General features: G+C 39.7%; 1 protein-coding gene across 1 annotated transcript in view; it reads left to right on the top strand.

The window, feature by feature from the left end:
* The window catches only part of LOC149149330 (ATP-dependent zinc metalloprotease FTSH 7, chloroplastic-like), a 144,428-nt gene extending 121,385 nt beyond the window's left edge, over window positions 1-23,043 (top strand). The window contains exons 10-14 of the mRNA XM_089445053.1: window positions 19,122-19,247; window positions 19,395-19,718; window positions 19,819-19,942; window positions 20,130-20,323; window positions 22,412-23,043. Coding sequence (XP_089301179.1) covers window positions 19,122-19,247; window positions 19,395-19,718; window positions 19,819-19,942; window positions 20,130-20,269 — 714 coding nt within the window. The 3' untranslated portion in view covers window positions 20,270-20,323; window positions 22,412-23,043. The remainder of the gene's footprint in view (window positions 1-19,121; window positions 19,248-19,394; window positions 19,719-19,818; window positions 19,943-20,129; window positions 20,324-22,411) is intronic.
* The last annotated feature ends 2,073 nt before the right edge of the window (window positions 23,044-25,116 follow it).

The raw sequence follows: 25,116 nt of genomic DNA, 5'->3' as shown, positions 1-25,116 counted from the left end.
TGAAGATCCTCCTTGATGACAATATCTTCAACTTGATGCCTTCTTGACTTTGATGATGATGTTGATATTGATAATAGAAGATGTCTTCCATCAAAAGTGATCCTTCAAAGAGATGGAGATCACCTTGATTCTTTGATGATGATGACAACACCTCTTCTTGCTTCCCTTGAATGTAGAGACTTCAAGATGCTTCATTGAGTAGTCCTTGTTTAAGTGGAGGTAGGGTCCTGTAGATCTTATCTTTGTGATGATGATGTGAGCTTCTCAAGAATGTTTCAAGTGTATAACCCTTCTTTGGATGAGTTAGGGTCCTTCTTGATGATTGATGCTCTTGATGATCTTCTAGTGCTTCGGCCCTTGAGTGTCCTTCTTTAAGTTTCCTTTCCTTGATATAATCAACTTAGCTCTGATACCATGTTGAGAAATCTAGGGCAGCTAGATTGTGTGATTTCTCTTGCTTTGATAACTGCTTGAGATGTATTTTTGCTTATCTTAGTTGGATTCTTCTTCAACTTAATTATTATTGTGTTCTTTTCATCAAACAACTACCAAACCATAAAGAACAGTGAGACAAGAGGACACAAGATATAGGCGATCAACCAGGGCCAAAACCTCTCCAGTTGGGAGGAAAACCCACAAGAATTCTTCTCTTCTTATAAAATCTTTAATTGACGAATTACAAGACTTATGACCCTTGATCAAGACCTTGTAAGACCAAGTCCCTTGACGAGCTCTCCTTCTAGTAGTTTCTCAGCAACTCCGGCAATTTCGACCTCCAACAAATTCTTCTGCAACTTCGATCCCTCCAGCAGATTCTTCTACTACTATGTCCAATAGATTCTACTGTAACATTGACCTCTCCAACACATTCACAACTTTGATCTTTCAAAGCTTTGACCTAGCTGCAACTTCACAGCTTCAATGAAGCTCAACTTCGATGTAGCTTTGATGCAACTTCATAGGTTCACAGTTTCAACCTAGATGCAACTTCACAGCTTCGATGCAACTTCAAAATTTCGTCTTGCCTAGTAACTGTAGAAACCCTAACACAAGAGAGAGAGAGGCCCAAAACTTTGATCTTGTTCTTCGTTCATTTTTAGCTTCTATTTTGAAGAGATTGAACTTGCTTAAGAGTGTGTCTAAATGAGGTTGAGTTCCTTATATATAGGCTTTTGAGGGGTACGAATTGCTATCTTTAGGCCGACTTGTCCCTTCATGTAGGCCGACTTGATCTTTCACCATGACGAGGTCTTGGAGGGTCTTTTTGACTTTTTTTTGAATCAAATAATGTTTTCTTTACAATATGTAACATGCCCAAAAGGGTATTTCATACATGACAATGACTCAATTGATTGTAGACTCAATGACAAGCCATAGAAGCACTCAATGGGTGCTTGATCTAAAAATAAATCTCCCTTGAGCATGAAACCCATGCCTCATGAATAATGATAATAAATTTATTTTTCTTTTTTCATTAAATACATAAAATCACGCTTACATATGCCATTATGAAGACTGAACCTAGTTACATATTTTAACACGAAGGGGTCTTACATGTATGAAAATGACTCTTTTGAGTTCATATTTCTATGACAAACCTAGAAGCACTCAATGGGGACCTACAAATAAATTTATCTTGAGCATGAAACCCATGCATCAAGAATAACAATAATAAACTTTTTTCTTTTATATCAAATATATAAAATCATGATTATTATAGACATTATGAAGACCGAACCTAGTTACACATTTCAACACTCCCTCTTAACTAGTGAGGTACTCATAATCCATACATGGTACTGGGACATTCTTCCATTGAAGAATTCTCATAAGAAGAGTCGGATTGGTAAGGCATCTCATAAGCTATTTTGTCATCTTATACCAGTGCATCTTATCATACCAACCAACATTGTCACATAACAAGGCCTCGACTAATAACTCTATCTCTCCACAAGATCAAATCACAATGTTGGCGAGACAATCACTGATAGACACCATCATCATTGTCTCTCAAGGCACATACCCCATCTGGATGTTCACAAGGTGTATCCTTTTAGTATCATTCCTGTCTTGGAATAACACATCTTCAATGAATTTCCTCTTCGCCTACTCTTACCTATTGGATGCCCTACCACATCCTTAAAGAGTATCGGAAACCAGATGCTTACCCAATCCTCCATTCTTTCTTCATAACATGAAGACAAAAATGATGTGTCTTTCTCTCCCTCATGGCCTTCACTAAGACTTACGGTTGTTAGTCCTGATCTAGTGCATGACACATGAAGTAGAGAATCATATCCGTCTCTCCCTCTTAACTAGGCAAGATCTAATCATTCCTATACAAGGAATATACCCAAGCACCCTCTTAACCAGGGACTTGCCCAAGCTCCCTCTCAACTAGTGACTTGTTTCGAACAACGACTCTCTGCTCTTTGGTAGAGATCATGGTACTATCAGTTGCTTGTAGGGCTCCTCTTTTCGATGTCATTCAACTTCTTCATCATGTAGCCTTCATCTTCTAGATCTTCTTCATAGGGCATCGATCATCTTCTTCGTCACTTTCCTTCAACAAACCATAGTGTTGAATCAATAGTCATGTCATACATCTCTTCATCGGAAAGTGATCTTCTAGTCCACATATGGCTTTTCTTCATACAACTACCTCTTCCAAGTCATGTTTCTTTTAGGATCTTCCATCCAATTACATGAGTACTAGTTGTAGGTGACATTTGCAAGTCTCTTTTGGTAGCCTTGTTTCAACCCAACGAGATGTTTTCAAAAATCAAATCAAAAATACCTTTTTATGATATCCTTTCATCATGACATCAACTTCTAGCAACATCAACATCCTGCACATGTATGAATCCATCTTCAAGATATTCAATATCAATGGTCTCTTTCATTTTTAGACTTTATTAGGGTCTTCATACCTTCTCCATGGATATGTGATAGCTAATTCTTCTAGTTATCGGATGTTGATCACTTATCTTTATCTTACCTGACTATAGTTGCATCTTTCATGAACTCTTCTTCCTTTCTTCACATATTGCTTTCCTATGGATCTTCTTTACGTGGTTCTTTCAACATAGGAACCGTGATTGTCAACCACCTCATATTCCATATGAGGTCGTATTATGTTGATTTCATCTTATGAATATGTAGAAGAGTTCTAGGCACATTGTCTAAATGCCTTCATGCATCATTCTAATGGAAGAGAACCTTCTTCTTTGATCATGCTCATGAGATAGAGCAATTCAACCATGCTATCTGCAACTATATGATGACACGACTTTATCTATTAAATATATACATACCATTTCTTTCTTTTGGTCATCTAGACTTCCTTCTAGCAACTTCTTTTTTTTGCTTGAAGATGAAAGTACTTCAACCAATTCAACATGCTGCACTCCTTTGTCACCATACCATCATTCTTCTAAATAATGGATTCCACACTAGGTGGAATGTAGACAATCAACAAGACACTTGCTTCTTCCAAGTAGAGGTGAACCTTCTCATACAGATTCTAGTGGAGAATCTCAGTGATCCTCATTTTGCAAATGCTCCTTTCTAATAATGATAATGTATGATGACCTTTCTTTATCTTCTATCTTGCTAGATGATTTTCTTCGAACAATATATACTGCTACTTCGGTTGTCTTTATATGCTTCCAATGAAGATGCCATTTCTATCATGGTGAATGCTATAGCCATATAGACTTACTTCAGCTATCCTTCCATGCTTCTATGATGATGTGATCTCTTTCTTGCTATAATGCATCCTATCATTCTTGTGATTCTTTCTATTCTCTTTATAATTGAAAAGAACTAAATGAAGGAGATTATCTCAGTCATAGTAGAGATCTTTCACTTCCTCCTCCGTTGATTTCCTCTTTTCTGTTTCTTCCACTTCTTCGGTGACATGGGCTTCATTTATTTCCTTTCTCTTCTTGTTGTCCTTCTTGAGTTTGGGACAATTCCTTTTAAAGTGGTTGCATTCATTACACTCATAGCATTGTATCTTTGACATATTGATCTTCTTCTTTTGCTAAGGATCAAACTTTCCAAACTTTCCTTTTCTCTTGGCCATGGCAACATATACTTGAATTTGTTCATTTGATCCAACACTGCTTTTTGCGTTCAACCTAGTTTCTTCAATCTTACATAATGACCAAAGTTCACTGAATGGAGTGGCTTCCTTCTTTCCATAGATATTTGATGCAAAGTTGCCCTATTCACTAGGTAGTGCATTGAGCACAACGGTGGTAATTTCTTTATCAAACATTATTTCTCCTAATTCTTGAAGTTGATCTCTTATTGGTGACACCTTCATGAGGTATGAGGCTATCCCTTCTTCTTTTGATACATTCATCTTACATAGCTTGGTTCTCAATGATATAACTTCCCCTGGAGTGCTTACGGAGAACAATTCTACCAGCTTATCATAAATTTCTTTTAAGTTCTCGAACTTTGCTAAATAAGGGATGAGGGAATCCTTGATTGATTCTATGAGGATTCTTTGAGCCTAATCAATGAATGAATTGAATTAATTTTCATGAGCAAAATGAAGCTCAATAAGTAATACAGAGATATTTACAGAATAGAAACATCAAGTTTCTATTAGGAAATAGAAACAACCAGTTTCATTTAAGAAACTGCTAAAATTATAAAAATAGCAACAACTAATAAGAATGAGCATTAAACACTAAATAACATTATTCTAATACCCTCCCTTAATGCTCAATCTATTTACAACACCGATAGACCCTCTGAATTTTACAAACTTATCAGGACCAAGAGGCTTGGTGAAGATGTCTACATGCTGCTTCGTTGTGGGAACACATCACAATTGAACGGATCCGTCTTCAACAAGCTGGCGAATATAGTGGCAATGGGTTTCCACATGCTTTGTTCGTTCATGAAAAACTGGATTCTTGGCAAGTTTGAGCACTCCCTGATTATCACAGAACAAGGGAGTAGGACTTGTCTAGGAAACATGCATATTCGCAAGCATACGTCGAAGCCAAACTGCCTCACAAGATGCCTTAACTGCTCCCCGATACTCTGCTTCTATTGAGGAGAGAGCCACTGCCTGCTGCTTCTTACTAGTCCAGGTGACAACACTGGATCCTAGACTAAACACATACCCAGCTGTAGATTTACGGTCATCAACCGAACCGGCCCAGTCAGAATCTGTGTAACCACTGAGTATAGGATCGAAACTTCGAGTGTATAGGAGTCCATGATCAGGAGTGCCATGCACATAACGTAGCACACGCTTTTTTGCTATCCAATGACCAGCCTTAGGAGTTGACATGAAGCGGGAAATGTAGCTCACTGCAAAACTGATGTCAGGTCTAGTGGCAGTAAGGTAGATGAGGCTGCCCACTAATTGCCTGAGTAAAGTTTCATCCACAAGAGGGGAGGATGATTGAGCTGAAAGTTTGAGCCCTTGTTCCATAGGAGTCGTGGCCAGTTTGCAATCCTGCATTCTGAACCTGTCCACAAGATTTTTGGCATACTTGTACTGAGAGAGAAAGATGTTGTTCTCAGTCTGCCAGACTTCAACCCCCAGACAGTGATGAAGAAGTCCCAAGTCTGTCATATCAAAGGTGCTGCATAAGTCTTGTTTGATCCCATGGATCAAATGTGCAGAGCTGCCAGTAATGATAAGGTCATCCACATAGACAACCACAAACAAAATATCATCACCAGTATGCTTGATATACAGGTTGGCATCAGATGGGCTCCACTAAAAGCCATGATCTGTCAGGTACTGATCAATTTTCATGTGCTAAGCCCGAGGAGCTTGTTTCAATCCATAGAGTGCTTTAACCAATCTACACACTTTCTGTTCTTGACCGACAACCTTGAATCCTGGAGGCTGCGTCATGTAGACTTCTTCCTGTAAGTCACCATTTAGGAAAGCACTCTTAACATCCATCTAATGAACTTTCCCATTGAATTGAGTTGCTAGGGCAAGGACAAGTCATATGGTACTCATCTTGGCTGTAGGAGCAAAGGTCTCCTCATAGTTGATGCCTTCCTTCTGTGAGAACCCTCGAGCAACAAGACGAGCTTTATACTTTTCTAGGGTTCCGTTGGCTTTGTATTTCACTCTATACACCCATTTGCAGTTGATGGGCATTTTCCCTGCAGGTAGATCAGAAAGGGTCCACGTGTGATTCTTCTGAAGACTCTGGAATTTAGCTTCCATAGCCTGTTCCCACTCAGATGTACCCTTAGCCTCTGAATAGGTTTGAGGTTCAAAAACACTGTGCAGGTTAGACATAAGAGCAAAATTTACTGTAGACTGCTGTTTGCTCTTATGTCTAGAAGTTCTACCTTCAAGGAGCTCATTATCTCGGAGATCACCAATGGTTTCAGCCCACCATTTAGGCTGGAGAGTAGAGGAACCAATATGAGGAGGAGGTGGAGAAGGCTCAGGAACAATAGGAGTAGCAAGAGGAGGGTTATTTTCCGGAGGAAGCTCAGGTAGTGTATTACAAATATTAATGCTGCATCATCCCTCCCATTAGGTGGACCTATCGGAAGAAGAACACTGTGAGGCTGATCCTCAGAATACTGCTTAGAAGGAGAAAACTGAAAGAATCCTCTGTCTTCATCAAATACTACATCTTGACTGAAGTTAAGATGACCAGTGGCTATATCTATCAGCCGATAGGCCTTGTGATGATCACTGTACCCTGTCATCATGAGTTTCTGGCTTGGAATCCAACTTAGAGCGCTTAGCAGCTGGAATCCAAACATATGCAATCGAGCCAAATACTTTGAGGTGACTGATCTTAGGCTTACGACCAGACCAAACCTCTTCAACCTGAGTAGGTGATCGGTTAAGAAGATAGACAACAATAAATACTGCTTCAACCCAGAATTTGTTCGGAACACTCCTGTGTTGTAACATGGAACGAGCCATTTCAACAACCGTACGGTTGCGGCATTCGACAACACTGTTCTGCTGAGGAGTGTAGGGTGTAGTTAACTGGCGTTTGATGCCATGAATATTACAGAAGTTGGAAAAAGCAGAAGAAAAAAATTCCCCCCCGTTATCTGTCCTAAGAGTCATGATATTACAGCGAGACTCTTTTTCAACTAAGGTTTTAAACTTTTGAAAGGTACTAAATACATCAGATTTATTTTTTTAGAAAATACACCCACATCTTTCTACTGAAATCATCTGCAATAAGCAAAAAATATTTGCAACCAGTAATAGAAGATGTATTCATAGGACCACAAATACCAGCATGAATTAACTGGAGTACCTTAGATGCGCGCCAAGATTCTCCATCCTCGAATGAAGACTGATGTTGCTTGCTAGCTTGACAGGCACCGCAAACTCCCAACTGCTGAGTCTGAATATCAGGTAACCCTGACACAAGTCCCTCCCGAGAGAGCTGAGAGAGATTCTGCACGTTTAGATGCCCATATCGCTGATGCCACATAGTGCTGATGGGAGAAACACGAGCTGCTAGAGCCACTTCTGGAGAATCACCAGTGTCAAGAAGCCTGTATAAACCATGATCCTCTAGGCCAACAACGACCGTAAGACTAGTCTCCCTGTTGATGATGGAGCACTTGTGCGCACTGAACACTACATCAAGCTGAGGAGAGTTCCTCATAATCTGGCTGACAGACAACAGATTAATTTCCATACCAGGAATAGAGTACGCAATCAGGAAGATGAGTGTGCGCCCACCCGATTGGATCTGAACTGTACCTCTGCCAACCACTGTGTACTTTTCACCTCCACCAAATACCACAGAATCACTGAAAGGTGAGAAGTCAATAAACCAGTCACGCCTGTGAGAGAAATGGCGTGATGCACCAGAGTCAATGTACCAAGCAGAAGACGGGACATGATTTGAAGACCTTTTAGCCATAAAGGCGTAAAAGGAAAATTCTGTCTGCTCGGAATGTTCTGCAACATTCGCTGTCTGATGGGGCCCTCCTTGTTTCTTTTGTTCAGAAGGAATCCTTTGTCGGCAATCTTTCCTCATGCGGCCAAACTTGTGACAATAATTACACTGCACACTTTTCTTCCTAGCAGGATCAAAAGGCTGAGAAGAACCTTTCTGCTGAAAGGACTGAGAGGACTGATATTTGGCAGCAAAAGCATTTTATGAGGAGGCTGATGAAGCACCACTACCAAACTTCTGTTTCCAACGATCCTGCTGCAGGAGTTTGGTGCGTAACTCTGGAAACTTTAGATCAACATTTGTGGTGGTAATGTTGAGTGTTTCTATGAAGTGTTCATAAGATTTTGGTAGACTTTTCAGAGTGATGACTACCATATCTTCTTCCTCCATGGTCCGACGAATGGCTTCGAGCTGATCTCGAATGTCTTTAATTTTGTTAAGATGTCCCTGTAAAGACATATGTTCGTCCATCATGATGGAGAACAACTGATTCTTGAGAAAGAAAGCTCTTCTCTTGTCGGATGTCTCGTGCAATTCCTTCAAATGTTGCCAGATCTTGGCAGCTGTCTTGCCAGAAGGAATCTGTGGTAACTGATCATCAGTGACAAGGAGCTTGAGAAGCATAACGATCTCTCAATTTCGATCATCAAACTTATCTTGATCGGTGCTAGCTGTACCAGGACAGAGCTCTTTGTTCAGAACGAGCTGATCAAGACGACTATATTCAAAAATAGTCAACATTCTTTGTTTCCAGATGTTATAATTTGTGCCATTAAAGCGCTGACTGCCTTCCAACATCAGATTTGTTAGCGAAGCCATCTGTATGTTTCCCAAGACACGGAAAACAACAAAGGAGTCTGGCACAAATTTCAATGTAGATGCCGACTGATCTGGACAAAATCTGACAGGTGCTGATGTAAGAGAAATAGACCCAAAAATCTTAATATTTATGGACAGATGATACCTGTATCACGCCAAAAAAAAAAAAAATTCACCGGCCCCTCCTTGGTTTGCTCAACCGTTGTTGTTAAATGACGCGTATTGCTTTGTGCTGTGCGTACTGGTATATAGGTGGAGACATATGCTGCTATGGGAATGCCAAGTTCCAGCTAACTCTTGCTCAGGTACAGAAAAGAACAGCGCAAAACTTTACTCCAGTAATAGGACTGAACACGTCCCTCTAATACTCCAAATCTCAGCCTTTAAACCTCTGCAGCACATGCAAAACTTGTCTCTGAGATGGCACGCAATTCCAGAAATAGATGGAGAGCAATTTGAAACAGTCTCACGTCCTCAAATAATTCGCGGAAATGTGCAAAACGTTGTAACGACTGATAATTATGGCGAACACACAGTCGTCGATCCTAATCGTCAGTTAGTCAATCACACGCAACCACGGTCTCGAAGGCCGTTCTTTTTCCGTCAAATGACGTCGCTGCTGCCGCTGTATTTTCGTCCAAGCCCTTGTACCTGAAATTTCAGGGCAAGACCGCGGCTGACAGAGGTTACAGAAGCGTTGGAGGCCGGAGGATTGGGATTCAGGTGGTCGCAATGTCGAGTCCCACCCCTGCCAAGGGCAACATGTCGGAGATTGTTGAGGAGAGCATAAAGACGACGATTGAGACTTGCGCAGATAATGAGACGTCTAGTGAGTGCGCGGCGTTGTGGGACACGGTGGAGGAACTGAGCGCTATGCGGACCAAGGACAAGGCTAAAGGTGTATCACTTACAAGTCATTGACACACAAATTAAAAGAAAACACAAAGATTTAAGAAAATACAGGAAACTGGTGTTAAATTCTGTCAATCTTCATAAGCTGTGTGGGTGCTTCGCGTACTGTGAGCAGATGCTCCCCTTAGTTTGAACCTCTGAGGATAAACCGAACTCCTGTGTCTTCGACTTTACTGAGGGGTTTTCATATGATCCTCAAACAGTCACCCGATATTGCTTTCAATTAACAAAGCGTCGGCACCATGAACAGCACGAGACTTCGTTCGCCAGAGAGAATTAGCGAGAACCCCTGTAAGATCCTGAACAGGTTTTAACTTTATGCGGCTATCCATGGCATAAAAGACACGCCAGATTCTCGTGGTGGTCATGCTTGTAACTTAAACTGCACACACAGTAACGGATTTGAATCTTTGCGAAAGCCCAAAAAAAACTAGACTGCGAGTTGCTGTAGTGCAGCATAGTGGGATGATCAGCCGGAGGATCGACTCCAAAGTATATTCCAGTAATTAAGAAACCCTCGGAGTAGTCGGAACCCGCAGGCGCAAATTAAACAACGTCCAAAAAACAATTGATGCCCAAAAAAATTTCAGATTCCAAGAGCAATTTCGAAATGATCCACATAATTTTTCAAGCAATGAAAAATTATTTCGAAAGATACCTGTGCTCTGATACCATAATCAATGAATGAATTGAATTAATTTTCATGAGCAAAATGAAGCTCAATAAGTAATACAACGATATTTATAGAATAGAAACATCAAGTTTCTATTAGGAAATAGAAACAACCAGTTTCATCTAAGAAACTGCTAAAATGATAAAAATAGCAACAACTAATAAGAATGAGCATTAAACACTAAATAACATTATTCTAATAGAGCCCTTGTTTCCCCTTTCATATACTTCGATAGTGCTTGAGTTTCCACTTGTGATGGTTTGGAGATTGAGCCCTTAACATGTCCAATAACTTCATTCTCTATGAGGGTCAAGTCTATCCTCTTCTTCCATGCAAGGAAATTTGATGACCCAACCAATTTGTTGGTTTCCTTGCAGAATGAAGTCATTTTGATTGTAGATTCAAACATAAATATGAAATGCTTACTTGTCAAGTGAAGATGCTCCTTTTGTAGATGATATCTTCAACTTCTTGTCTTCTTGATGCTTCTTATGTGTCCTTTAATTGATGATCTTCAAACTACCTCTTCTTGTCTTGTCAACTTAGCTCTGAAACCATGTTGAGAAATCTAGGGGCAGCTAGATTAGGTGATTTCTCTTACTTTGATAACTGTTTATGATGTTCTTTTACTTAACTTGAGGTACTTGTTATTAATTTCTTTTTTTCTCCTGATTATTATTGTGTTCTCTATCATCAAACAACTACGAAACAATGAAGATCAAAGAGACAAGAGGACACAAAATGTAGGCTGCTAGTCAAGGCCAAAACCTCTCCTCTTGAGAGGAAAACCTAGAAGGATTCTTGTCTCCTTATAGAATATTCAAATGATGAATTCCAAGGCCTAAGAACCTTGACAAAGACCCCTCCAAGACCTAGTCAACCTTCCTTCTTGATGAAATTTCCTTACACAGCTTACAACAACAACCTTAGACCTTCTAGTAACAACTTCGACTACAACAAGTGTGAACAAGGGACAACCGATTTGTTCACAATTCTAAAAGGTAGAGTACATCATGTAGAAGAAAATTAGGAAGTCTGGGCAATTTAAACATGATGGTGCCAAGTTCTAAAGCCTTCACGTTTGATTTGTTTGCAAAGTATACTACTCTATCTACGTTGTTACTGAGGTCTTGAAAGAAGTCTTTCTGAAAAGTTATATGACTTGTTGCACTTGTATCAAGCATCCATGCATCTCTTTAAGAAGCAAGGTATGAAACAAAATTTCAGTTACTCCAACATTGCAATGGGCAACAATATAATGAGTAGATCAGGTGGTTTACCTTTTGGTGGATCAGATGTTTTACCTTTGGCTTCTTTCTAGTTTTGATTGTCTTTGATTTTTTCTCTTGGGGGATTTTGCATGTTGTCACATCATGTCCATCTCTGTTGCAATGAATGCGGTGAAGATCAAATCTTTCTCTTTTTGTAGTTTTACACCCCCCACCTTCAAATTTCTTTATTCCACATGCTCATTTCCTGCCACTTCTTTTAGGAGAATCATGTGACTGATTCTTCTATTTCTGAGCAAGGAACACTACTTCTTTAGAGGATGGAGTTGTTGTCTTCCTTTTCCCCAAGCTTTCTCTTGATCTGTAAACTTATCCACAAGAGTAAAAATAATGGCCTTGAATTGCACACTAGCTTGTAGTGAGAGTATGTGGGATAGAGGGCCTTGACAAAGGTTGTGAGAGGAATGTCCATCTGAACTCCAATGGCATTTACATCATGCATGATGGCTCTAATTTTTGAGGCTAGGACTAGGGAGTCATCATCTTGCAACTGAAGGTTGAAGAGGTTGATCATTAAATGAATGACTTCCAGTTATGAGTGTGAGTCATATAAATCTTGATTTGTAATTGAAACTATGCGACAAATCACCTCTTCAATTACAGAAGCAACAAGTAACTATGCGACGAATCACCTCTTCAATTACAGAAGCTTTCTCTTGAGCTGTGAACTTATCCATAAGAGTAAAAAATAATGGCCTTGAATTGCACACTAGCTTGTAGGGATTCAAGATAGTGAGAGTATGTGGGATAGAGGGCCTTGACAAAGGTTGTGAGAGGAATGTCGATCTGAACTCCAATGTCATTTACATCATGCATGATGGCTCTAATTTCTGAGGCTAGGACTAGGGGTCATCATCTTGCAACTGAAGGTTGAAGAGGTTGATCATTAACTGAACGACTTCCAATTATGAGTGTGAGTCATATAAATCCTGACTTGTAATTGAAAATATGCGATGAATCACCTCTTCGATTACAGAAGCAACAAGTAGTGCTTGACATATGCATTATCATCCTCTCCTTCATAGACGTCTTTCCACAAGTCATTAAAAATGAGGGTATTCTTGATCTTTCTAGGCCATTCTTTGTAGTTCTCCTTGCTAGTTAGCATTATGTCGATAATGGGGATGAGGGAATGCATCTATGAATCACTGCGCTAATAATAATTTCTCTCTCCTTGAACGTTACACCTCAATAACTCTTGAATCTCGTCTTGAGAAGGCAGTTTATCAGAATCTGTTAGAAATAAAGTAATGGGGCCTGGGCCGACTTGTAACAAATTGATTTTTGGTCCTGTTACTGCTCAATCTAGTAGGGGTCCTGTTAAATTTTCTTAGGGCTATATTGTTCTTTGCTTTGATAATTGCATTTCATCATTACATATTAAATTCACCCCATACCATCATATCATTACTCAGTTTTACAACATTATTCAACAACATATGCAATTATATAGATAGAACCACATCATCATCAATACAACGGAACATAAAGGAACAATAAAGAAAATCATTCACACATAGTCATTACAATTGGCCAGAGACCAGGGCAAAACCCACTACGGGGAAATCCCTTTCAAACTCTTCTTATTATTAGATTGTCATTGAATGATTCAACAAGAGAGAGAGTACAATGATCCATATCTTCAACAATAATCCTATCCAACAAAGTCAACTAAACATTACCCATGAGATGAACCCAAGAATGCTAATAATCAAAACCCTGATTCAGAAGCCTGCGATTAATTGTCACTCCCTGTGGTCAACTGTCGAACTCTACGATCAACTGACGAAAACTTTGGTCAACTGTAAAATTCAAACCCTAGGACTCAACCGCATAGAGAGAGAGAGTCGTGCGTGCGGCTAAAACCCTTCAATCACATGCATAGGCTTACGGTTACAAACTTACAACTGGAAATTCCTTGTGGCATGTCTGCGATTGGGAACCAAAAACCCTATAACACGTGAGAGCTTCGGACCCTGTAATTTCGGACCTATGCGAACCAATCTTCGTGAACTGGCTCAAACCTGTGTGAGCCAAAACCAAAGAGAGAATAGAAGAATGCTTTGTGATGATCTCCAAATGAGGTTGAGGTCACCTTGTATTTATAGACTTCCAAGAGTGTCCAATTTTCTTTAGGGCCGCCCTGATCAAATGTGCACATGTGGGATTTTCTTCAAAAGTACACTTTCCTTGGTCTGAATTGAACGCTTCAATAGTCAAGCTATAATAGTCAAAATTTGTCCTCTCGAAAAGAGGAATTTCGTCCCATGGTTGGAATTTATCACTGAGCTGCCAAATTAACAGGTGCTAGGAGGGGTTCCAAAGGGGCAACTACCAAACCAAGTGGCAACAATGGGACAAGGACCCACTATCACCTCAGTCGATGTCCCCAACTCTTTATGAACTTTCACCAATGGGAAGAGTCCCGGTATGGTGGAAATCACTAGAATGATGATGTAAGTAACAATGCAATGTGATTTCCAAAGCCCATTCAAAGGAGAGGCTTAGATAATAGGTTGCTTGTTTTAGAAGCAAAAGAAGGGCTATCCAAGAAAAGCTTAAGGGAAGGAGGCCTAAACCTAGGTGAAAGGATATTCAACAAAAGAGTTATGCTTAGGTCAAGGTTTCTTAGAAAGGGAGGAGGACCTCTCTTAAGGTTTTGTGAAATATAGATCATACAAAGGGTGGGACCACAAGAGAGACCTAGGGGACCCAAGCGAGGCCTAGGGTTTAGGGTGATCATCAACAATATGACAAGGTCAAGCGAGGATTCGAAGGAAGGGTTAAAGAAAGGTGAACTTTCGTTGAGTTTTTGAGATCAGATGACCCTAGAAATGCCTCTAACCAAGGAGGGTGAAGAATAGAAATGATTTTGGGGCTAGGGCTTGAGATTTCTCTCAAACTAGCCATGGAAATTTCTTGAAACTTTAAGGGCACTTAGAGAAAGGGACAACTTAGTAGTGTACCAATTTTCACCTCAAGGAGATGTCTCTAATGCAATTCGTGCTAGGCCCTAGTTGGCCTTCTAGGGTTAGGGTAGAAAAATAAGAAAAAGGTGAAAAAATAGTTTTAGGGTTGACCATCAAGGATCTAGGACCAGTGCCTAGCTATTGGGAAGATTGAAGTCAAATTGATCAAGTTTTGGGAATTTCGTTCTTCAAGGAGGCCTAAAGAAGCAACTTCACTATTAATGGAGGCAGCTACACGACAACTTTAGACTTTTATACTTTGATATGGAAGATTTGATGGAGTTTTGAGGTAAAATGTGCAGAACCTACCCCTAGGAGAATTCGTTCTTCTTGCCAAGATGAATAACATATGCAATGAGCCAAGATAACAAGTGTTTTATAAATTCACATTAATTTTTAGGGCACAAGCAAAATCAAAGCATAGCGTTCCATACAATAGACATAAATTACAAAGAAATTCACATGAAAAGAGCACATACATGACAAGAGAGTATATCCATCCATCACATTTGCAAAATAGAAGCTCCAAGAGAGATAGCGAAAATATTCCATACATCAAAATACATTTAATCATCCAAATCATTCCACAAATTGCAGGACCAAAATCTTTAGAAAGATATATCACAAATCCAAGTGATGATGAGAAATCAAATGAACCTCTCTCATATTTATATTATTCTCTGAGGGATTCGATTTGCCTAATTAGGCTAATGATGCCCCTAATAATAAAATAATGTACGAGTAACAACATTCTGGTGACAAGCCCACCAAATAACTCCATAATTTGAAAAATAAGCCTCTCAAGGGGGCCAAAATGATAATACAATATCTAGGAGGGTTGTTGGAAGGCCTAGTGAAGTCCAACATGTGCCAAAATGAAAGGAAGAGCTCCAAAAATAGTGACGAATGGGATGGTCCCTTGATCTCCAAGAAAATGACTTGTGGTGCCCCCAAATGGCTGTGGGGGCACAAAATCATCCTCATGGGTCTCCAACTGAATCAAACAAGCATGTATCCCATCTACAAGGGCTAAAACAATGATGCAAGCCCTCCCTTTATCTCCCATGGTAAGAAACAACCCCATTTGGGCCTTGGATCAACTGCCAAGTGTTTGGTGCAAGTGTGTAGCTGGCTAGGCAAGGTGGTCCAGGTGCATCATCATCATCAAATGAGTGGGACACGAGCGAGCAATGAATGGTGCTAAAGGTTCCCATGGCATGCTATCTGCTTTCTGGTATAGTGGAGGTCCATGGCTCTCAACGCACACCCTACAAATGCCATTAAGACCCTCTAAAGGGATTGGACCCTGTATAGGGAGATCAATCCCCAAGATGAAGACCCACCTACAGTCCTGTATAAGATCAATGCGTCTCCTCACCTTTTAGTACAACCAATCATTAGTGTAATTGAGCAAATGAACTTACATATCATGGAACCAAGGGGGCACTTCATGGTGGCATGCTTTTCCATAATGGGATTTAGAGTGTACAGGTGTCACCAAGTTCAAGAAGGAGGTTAATCAAGGACCCTATTAGGTGGTTTCAATCTCTAAGGGAGCGAGAGGTCCATGGTACATCCGTCATGTGGCAGGTGTCATGTGATATAATGATGGAATGGAGTGGGGCATCAGGGGAAGGATCCAAGTCACATGCCATGGTACAAGTGTGGCTATGATGAAGAAAACCCACACTTGGGTGTCTAAATGTAGGAGGGAGCAATCGTGGTACATGAATTACCTCGACCTTTGCTTTTTGACCCTTCTTCGTATGCCTTTTGCTTTTTTTATTGATTTTTCTTTTATAACTGCTCGGGGCTCTAGGGGATGAGAACATGATGTGAATGATATAGTAGTGAATATCCCCTTTAAGGATGGACAGTGCATCGGCCACCAGGGGTTGGAACAATCATGGGTTCCTTCATGATGTAGGGGGCTCATATAGGGGCCTAGGAACGAGGGTGATGGCCATGATGATAGGGGGTAGAGCTCATGATGGCTTTTGCCCACATGCTAAATTTGTGTCCCTGCCATCTTTTGCATTTTATGGTACATTTCCGGTTGAGAGTGGCCAAATTATGCTTTTACTTTCTTTTTAGTTGCATCAACCTCTGGGGCATCGTTCCAGGCCCGACTCAATGTGTGGACAGGGGGAAGGGGAGGCTAACTCCTTGTGGACCCAATGGACAAATGTGGGCCTGGATGGGAAACATGTGAAAAGGGGTTATAATGAGCGGAGGGGAGTGATGCATGTAGTGTTGGGAAGCGGGACCACACAACCAAAAATGGGATTTCCCATGTAGTGCAACTCCTAAAGCTAGTAGCCAGTGGAGGAGATCCCATGGGACTAGATACAAGACTAACCACCGGGTTGGACAAGGGGATGGGTACAAACCAAGCCCATTCTTTCGGCCGAATCCCCCACTAATCCATGCCCAGAAGTGTCCATGATAAGCAAGCAAAAATACCCAACTACATAATGAAAGCCATGCCTTTGGGGTTGGAAGGCTCACCTTCAAATATATGATCATGATAGATGGGCGAGGGTGCATACTGGCTGGCTCATGTGGCAAAGATGATAGCACATCGAGCTATCTGGTGGCTGCTAGCTGCCGGCTGAGGACAATCTAGGAGAAAAAATTCTCCTATGGGTGACACCCACAAGTGGTGGGTAACAGGTCTGTCCCATTCACCATCTGATCGATAGAAAAAGTCAGTCAGTCTATGTTCTTGATAGAATAATTTCGTGGCACTTGTGGGGTTCGAAAGCCATAGCATATTACAGACTGGATTCGAGTTTTTGAATCACGAATTGGAGCTATATATAAAGAGGGAGGGGGTGTGCACTGCAAGAAGTTTCAATTGCACATTCTCCTTAACAACACCAAGAACTTCTTCTTTGGTCCCAACTGCAACAAGTGGATATGGTGGTATTCATGAGCAGAAAGAGCAATGATCTAATATTTGTAATAGTTGACAAATCTCATTCCATTACAGATCAGCGGTGTTCTTCCATCATAGCAGATGATTCATATGCGAATGGTTGCAGGAGCGGAAACCCCTGTTCCTAATTCAAGGCTTAGATAATATTGAAAAAACAGGTTCTTGAACCCAACAATAGCTTCAAACCCTGAAATCAACTGACACATTCTTACTCTATCACACTGTTTAACTGTCGCTACTTGCTGACTGTACAGAAAAATGGAAAATCTCTAGTCACAATGCCGTGAGGAAGCAAGGACACAGTCTTATAGTGGAGGAATGAAGACAAGGAGCTGAAGAGTTATGAGATTAGAGGGGAGCATTACTGTATCCCACACAGCGATGGCAGGCCTGTGGAGGGCTACGTTTCTGCAAAGGCAGTGTTAGATGTGCAGGGAGCTCTGACAAGCTAGAATGGCATAAAAATCAGAGGCAGGTATGAGCGGGCAGTTACACTGTGTGGCAGTTAGACTTGGTTCTGATACCATGTCAGGCTAAAGAGTGACTACCAAATATGTTTCATTGCCTTGATGAGAATAGAATATATAACATACAAGGGCAACCTTTGGTTTTCATCTTCCAAGTTCGATTCCTATTCTAACTGTTCATAATCCTTTTTATTTACATATTTACTATTTATTCACCCAATCCCCGAGGATCAGGTGTCTAACACATAGCATCCAAGGCTGAAAATTCACAGGGTTAAGATCCAGAAAACCTGTAGAAAAGAGTTGCAATTTTCAGAGTTGCATTAATTGCCATTATGTGATTTTCTACAGTGCATTGTGGCAATTATTGTTGTAGCCTTCCAGCAGTGATTTCCAAACATGGCTTCTCTAGGTTATGGTCCTCACCGGGGTTGATTACATTGGTTTGCATACTCTTCTGTATCCTTGTGAGCACTGCTGGCTGAAATTAATGTAATTGTGGTTTTTAGTACCAGTACCCTCATCTTCACTATTAAAACTAACTGCTGGAGGTGAGGATGGAGTTTTCCTGGGTTTTGAGTACAATGGCCTATTTCCCTTTAAAGAAAAATACCCCCTAATTGAAGGTTCCTCAAAATGCAATTGCATACTTCACTTGATAGTTGTTTAAATATAGTATTTGAACTTGCTTTTGCCAGTTCACTTTATGTTGTTGATCTGTTTACAGCAGTAATTAGAGACGGTTTCATATTATTTTATCCTTGTTTGTAAGTCTTGGTGTATTTTCATGCTGTTCTGAAAAAGGTTTTCGACTGAGGAATGCTACTTGGCTAAAGCCTATTACATTTGTTAGAAATTAAATGTCTAATGAAATTTAGCATTGGATCTACTAATAAATGCTATGTATTATGTAACATTTTAAAATAACCTGTGAATTCTACCTGAATGTTAATTTCTTTTTCACTTTTTGTTAATGGAGGGCTTTTTGTTTATTCATTTTAAAATATCACTAACTGCATTTTTCTTATGGTGATTGTTTATACAAAGATACTGTAAGTCTACTGGAAGGTTGTATATAATATCCTAGATGATTGCTAATGTTCATTCTGTGTTGTTTTAGGGTATAGAAAAAAAACGTTCGACATTGCAACTCAGTGAGAAAGCAGTTGTGGCTCGACATGAAGCCGGCCATGCTGTTGTAGGTACAGCTGTTGCCAACCTTCTTCCTGGACAGCCTCGAGTAGAGGTGGAATACTTACAGCCATTTGTAACATTGGTTTTTCTATAGTATAGCTGGATTAAGCTAAAGTAGATATCATACTAAGGTGGACAGTTTTATGACTGAAAACTGAAGATCTGATTCTAATGTCTGTCCCTTGCCATTTGCTGCCAGAAACTGAGTATATTGCCTAGATCAGGAGGGGCTCTAGGATTTACTTACACGCCACCTGGAAATGAAGATCGTCACTTGCTATTCGTTGATGAGTTACGTGGTCGCTTAGTGACTCTTCTAGGGGGACGTGCTGCAGAGGAAGTGGTATACTCAGGTCGTGTTTCCACTGGTGCACTTGATGATATAAAGCGTGCAACGGATATGGCATACAAAGCTGTCGCTGAATATGGTCTTAACAAGTCCATAGGTCCAATTTCATTGGCGACTTTGTCTGGTGGTGGTCTTGATGAGTCTGGAGGAGCAATGCCATGGGCCAAGGATCAGGTAAGAACACAATTATTATTTCTTCGTAGTTATCTTTGATTTGATAAACCTCGTATTTATGTCATGTAAGCTATATGGTAATTGATGTAGCATGTATCAGGGACATATGGTAGACCTTGTTCAAAGAGAGGTGAAAATTTTGCTACAATCGGCTTTGACAATGGCACTCCTTGTCATACGCTCTAATCCCACTGTACTTGAGGGCCTTGGTGCACAATTAGAAGGTAAATGCTAAATACAAGTTCAAGCTTTGTGTTCTTTAAGCATTGTAGTGATGATATTTAATGAAACATCTTGCTAGATATATGTACTGGTGTTTGTAAAATGCGATGTACATTATATTGGCATGTTATATTTCTGTACCTAGGAACAATTTGCAGCTTTCATTAATAATCCTTGTTTAACTGGTAGCAAATGAGAAACTTGACGGTGAGGTGTTACGAGAATGGTTGAAGCTGGTTGTTGCTCCAACAGAGTTAGCTACATTTATCAAGGGTGAATATATGCCTCCGGAGAAGGACGAGCCTGTGTTTCTCAAGAGGGCTGAGTAGATTATTCCGGAACAGAGTAAATAGTAATTGTCAGATGTATTAGTATGATACGAGGTATAATGGTTTCTTTCCTCTCTACTTTTCCAATTATCTTCTTTTTACTTTGCTGCTGCTTGTATTATATCACTTCTTGTGTGGAGAAATGGTGGCCTGTATCATTATAGCATGGTATCATTATTTGCTCCTCTGCTACCCATGTTTCAATTGGGTTTTGTCATGACAGCTTGCTGTATGTCTCTCCATCCCCTCCCTGTCTCTGTACTTTTTCAGGAAATGCCTTGATCTGTCTATTCCCTTAAAAATCATATTTCTAGAGATTGAATTTGCCTATATCTTATAAAGATTTCAAATTTGCATGAAATATAACTATCTAGTCTATTAATATCAATGTTACAAAACGGCCAAGTCGAAACTGAAATGGACGAGCCAGACCAAGCCAGTGCCTGGCCGGGTCGGCTCAGTGGCCGAAACTGTTCGGCTGGCCGGGTTGTTACCGAGCCGACCGATCCGGTGATCGACTCGGCCGGCTCGGTAACAACCCAGCCGTCTCAGTCACTGTGGCTGAAAAGCGGCCTGCTCTAGCTAAGCTGTGAGATATTGGCAGCATGACTGTCATGAAATATCAGAACTGAAACAAATCGTTTGCAGACCCTAATCATCAAGAGAAGACCTAACAAATAAGCCTAAAAACACTTAAACACTGCATAGTACATACTAATAGCAAGAATAATCTTTAGTATTTTGTCTCATACATCTTTGGTGCCCAATCTTGACTTTGAGGACTGATATCATTGCTACAGTTGACTGATTGCATTGTTCAGAGGTCTGATTTGAGTTTGCAGTAATATTTCTAAGGTCTAGCATAAGTGCGTCTGATGTGATTGTTGTGCATTGGCTCTTCCTCACTTGCATTTGTCATTGATCTTATCTGAAGTGGACTGTCATACATTGGCAGTAAGCTACATCAATCTTATCTTTGTTGACAGTGGCACTGAATGTCTAATGCATATTTGACAAATTCATTAGCATTTGGGCGGCAGACTCATAAGATATCATCATTTCTATTGGTGTCTCTCTTGTCTTGTCAAGGATAGCCTTGTTTGGTTACTAACTTTTCTTCTCTCTCATTGTGTATGGTTAGACTCTAGTCGCATCTCGTCTGCATAAGAATTTCTCTCTTGCAAATTGCATTGCATAGTTGAATCTTTTTGTTGCATGTCATTTACTTGTCTCGCTGTTAGCAATCTCATATTATTGCTTGTAGTTGTGCTCTTGCAATTTTGCAGACCTCTCTTGTTCTAATTTGCAAATCTAGCAATTGAAACAGAATTTCCTTATAAGCATACATAAGTGGTAAGGAGATGTTGCTACCGTTGCCATAATCGTCTCATTGAATAATATTAAAGTTCTTTGGTAATTGGATCTTGTAATCTTGGTTAACAAGTGATATTTGATATATTGGTTACAAGTTTATATCTTCAGTAGAGCACTTTTTCACTTTGTAATCTCATTGAAGCAAATTTAAACTTGATCATCATTTGTAGAGGCCATTTCGAGCCTCCTTGGTTATGTGTTTTTGTTTTGATCTCTATATCATCATTCATGTATGTATTGGACAGTGCACTGGGTGCCATTTTGATATAATGGATATATTCATGAGCCTACTTTGACCATATGATGTCTTCTCTCTATATTCTAGAGCTTTGTGTTTGGAAACATGAATGAAAATCTTTAAAATTATGTTTTTCTATAAAAATATAAATATTTAATATATTTTTTACAATGACCGAGTCATTGAAATCAAACCGGCCGAGTTGATACCGAGTCGGAGTCAGAGTCGACCCTCGGCCGTTTCCAAACTGGAGTCAGAGTTTTAAAACACTGATTAATATTAATATGAAATATCACATTGTTTTTTCAGTGTAAACAATTTTGTGTTAGTATCTTCAAGTTTCCTCAATATAGCATTCAAATTTACAACCCACTGTTAAGTTTGATTGTTTTATGAACCAACAATATTTTTATATTTTCTTATTTAGATTTCCTCTATGTTCTCAAAGACTTCCAGTTAATATAAACTGGAAGCAGCACAGCAGTCATGTCATAAGATTTTGAATCCGTATAAATTCAACATTTTTGCAGGGACCAGGACAAGAAATACCTATTAAAAGGGCTCTATGGCAGCCTACCACCTCACTTGTATCTATTCCTATCATTCTGTATCATTAATGGAATGGTTCTGTTAAAAGTTCGGAACTACCTGCAATTAGACATTCTCTATTGCATTGAAAAGTATTGAAGGAGATGACTTGTACACCAGGGAAGTTCCTCGTACAAGACTTTGTGGAACACTGGGAGCAATATTGGTTGGGAGTTTAAGGTCCTCATGCTTATGGAAAGCGGTGTTCTTTCTAATATTTTATCCTCTTTCTGTCTTTATCTACGATGAAGAATATGAGCTGATATTTGGCTTTAAATTTTCCAACTCGTAGATCTGAGTAAAATGGTACAAAATGTAAAGACATTGCAATCTTGCTGATCCATTTCTTGAAATTCTCTTGTATGCCTTTGGAATACTGTAAATGTCCTCTGACACCATGATGTGGGTCAAATCTTTTGAGTTAGCAGGGTGTAAATTTGGGAAAAATTGTACATTGCTATCAGGTGTATTTATTGGTCAACTGTAATCAGAATAGTAATCTGATAAAATTACTATATCTTCATCCCTGTTTTAGTCAGGGTAATTATTTACTGTTCACCATATTAGTTCCCAAGTGTTCCTTCTGAAATCTGTAAGATTTGGGCCTTGTTAGATTGTAGACCATGGCAGGAATTTACATTTTTGGTTAAATTATGGTATTTCAAACATTAAGACAATGTCTGATCATATTAAAGAAGAATTATAGAGTGAACATTTTTTGTTATTAGTAGAGCTTTTCATCATACCCATTGTGAGAATATTTGGTTGAAGAGAAGAAAATGGTTACCAATATGGTTAAAGCCTTTATTGCATGGAATCTGGATACTACTCTTGGGAGTTGGGGAATCCTTACCCACCATTTGCAGTTCCAAGAGTTTCAAATTAGGTATAGATTGTGAAATTTTCACTCTATTGTAGCAATTGGAAATTATTTTTCTAACTGAGATTGTTATGTGCAGTGTATTTGCTATTATGACAAACAACAAATAAAATCACAACTGCAATTTTCACCAAAAATAAAATGCACGACGGAAGCAAAACTGGAATTGAGAAAATAGAGCACACACACAATAAAATTGACGCCGTTATTTTTGGAGAAATGTCTCTGGAAAAACCAAATGTGTGAAAACCAGTGCAGCAGATGAGGGTTTTATTATTATTATTTAGCAGCAAAATCTTAGTACAATAAACTAGATGCCAAACTGGCAATCCTGTCCTGAGCAATTACGAGCAAAATATTTGAGAGAATTCTCTCTCCACAAGCAATCTTGCCCCACAATCAGCTCTCAAACTACTTCTGCGTCAACCTCTGCGCAAGCACTGTGTAGGCTGAAACTTACACTCCCTGGAATAACTGCAATCTGCTGCTGCTGACTGTCTCTGCCACTGAGAAGGATTCTTTGGCCCTCTAGAAGAATTTTCCTGGTACTCGGCTCTTGAATCGATCTCTCCTCTGGCTGAATCGAATTGCTTCCTTGAGGCTCTGCAAAAGCCCCAGCGCAGCCTCTTGTGAAATACTCGATCTCTCTCAGCGGACTCTTCCGGCATTGGAAAACTCCACCAGAATCTCTGCTACCGCTCCCTCTCACTTTTGCTTCCTTTTGGCCCGAAGTCTTCTTCCTTGCTCTGCTACTGTAGCTGGATAGCTTGATCTGCCAAGGAACTCACACTTCTGATGTGTCTTCCCCTCTACCCATCGAGTTGCTCTTATAAACTCTTGTTGGTGAACCAACGACCATGATTATATCTCTATCAATGGCTAAGATCATCTCAAACTCAATCTGTGTGAGTTTCAATAGCAGTCTCACATTTTCTTAATTAATTCCTATTAATTAAGTAGTTTTCGTAAATTAGATTTAGGAAAAATTTAAATGATGGTTAATTAATTTAATTAAGGCATTTCCCAAGCTTATTTTGAGAAACCTTTTTGGGTTTTGAAGATCTCGTGTTCTTAGCCTCTCTTACACAAGTCTAGACTAGAACACCTGTTTGATGCTACAAAAACTAACACTCCTTAGTGACAAAGGTGTTTTGTCTTTTTTTCGTAACATCTTCCCTCACGCTATTGATGTCTGACATTTGTGACAACTTGCCATTGCCCACTAAGCCACTGTGCATACTTTGATTCATTTGCCACTCTGTAGCTGAATAATCTTGCATCTGCGTTGTTGCTGACACTACACGTTTTTTTTTGCGTTGCTGCCAACTTTGATCTGTGTTGCAATTGATCTCATGTCGTTGTTGCTCCTGCAAATACTACGACTGAGAACTAAACTCTGAATCAACTGTCCCTGTACTGGCTTTACACCTATCTCCTGAGCCTTTGACTGCAACTAGTTTCTACACTATCTACTGAGAATCTGTCTGCGCCCTCATTGGTTTTGCATTGTTGAAGAAAGTGTAACTAGGTTCGGTCTTCATAATGACATGATCTTTGTAAATGATGAAATAAAAGAAATAAAATTATTTTTGTATGCCTTGCTACATGGGTTTCATGAGCAAGAGGTTTATTTGTTAGTGGCTCCCATTGAGAGCCTTAGGATTTATTATTGAGTCAAAGAGTCAATGTCATATGAAGAAGCTCTTCTTGAGCCTATGTTCAATGTATACAAGTCTATAGAAATGTCTTAAAGCCCTCCAAAGACAA

The sequence above is a fragment of the Pinus tabuliformis genome, chromosome 9 (genome assembly GCF_031772625.1).
Source record: "Pinus tabuliformis cultivar Carrire ecotype Pingquan chromosome 9, CPIR1, whole genome shotgun sequence".
Lineage (NCBI taxonomy): Eukaryota > Viridiplantae > Streptophyta > Pinopsida > Pinales > Pinaceae > Pinus > Pinus tabuliformis.
The sequence above is the reverse complement of the archived record's forward strand: the minus strand, read 5'-3'. Positions and strand labels throughout refer to the sequence as shown.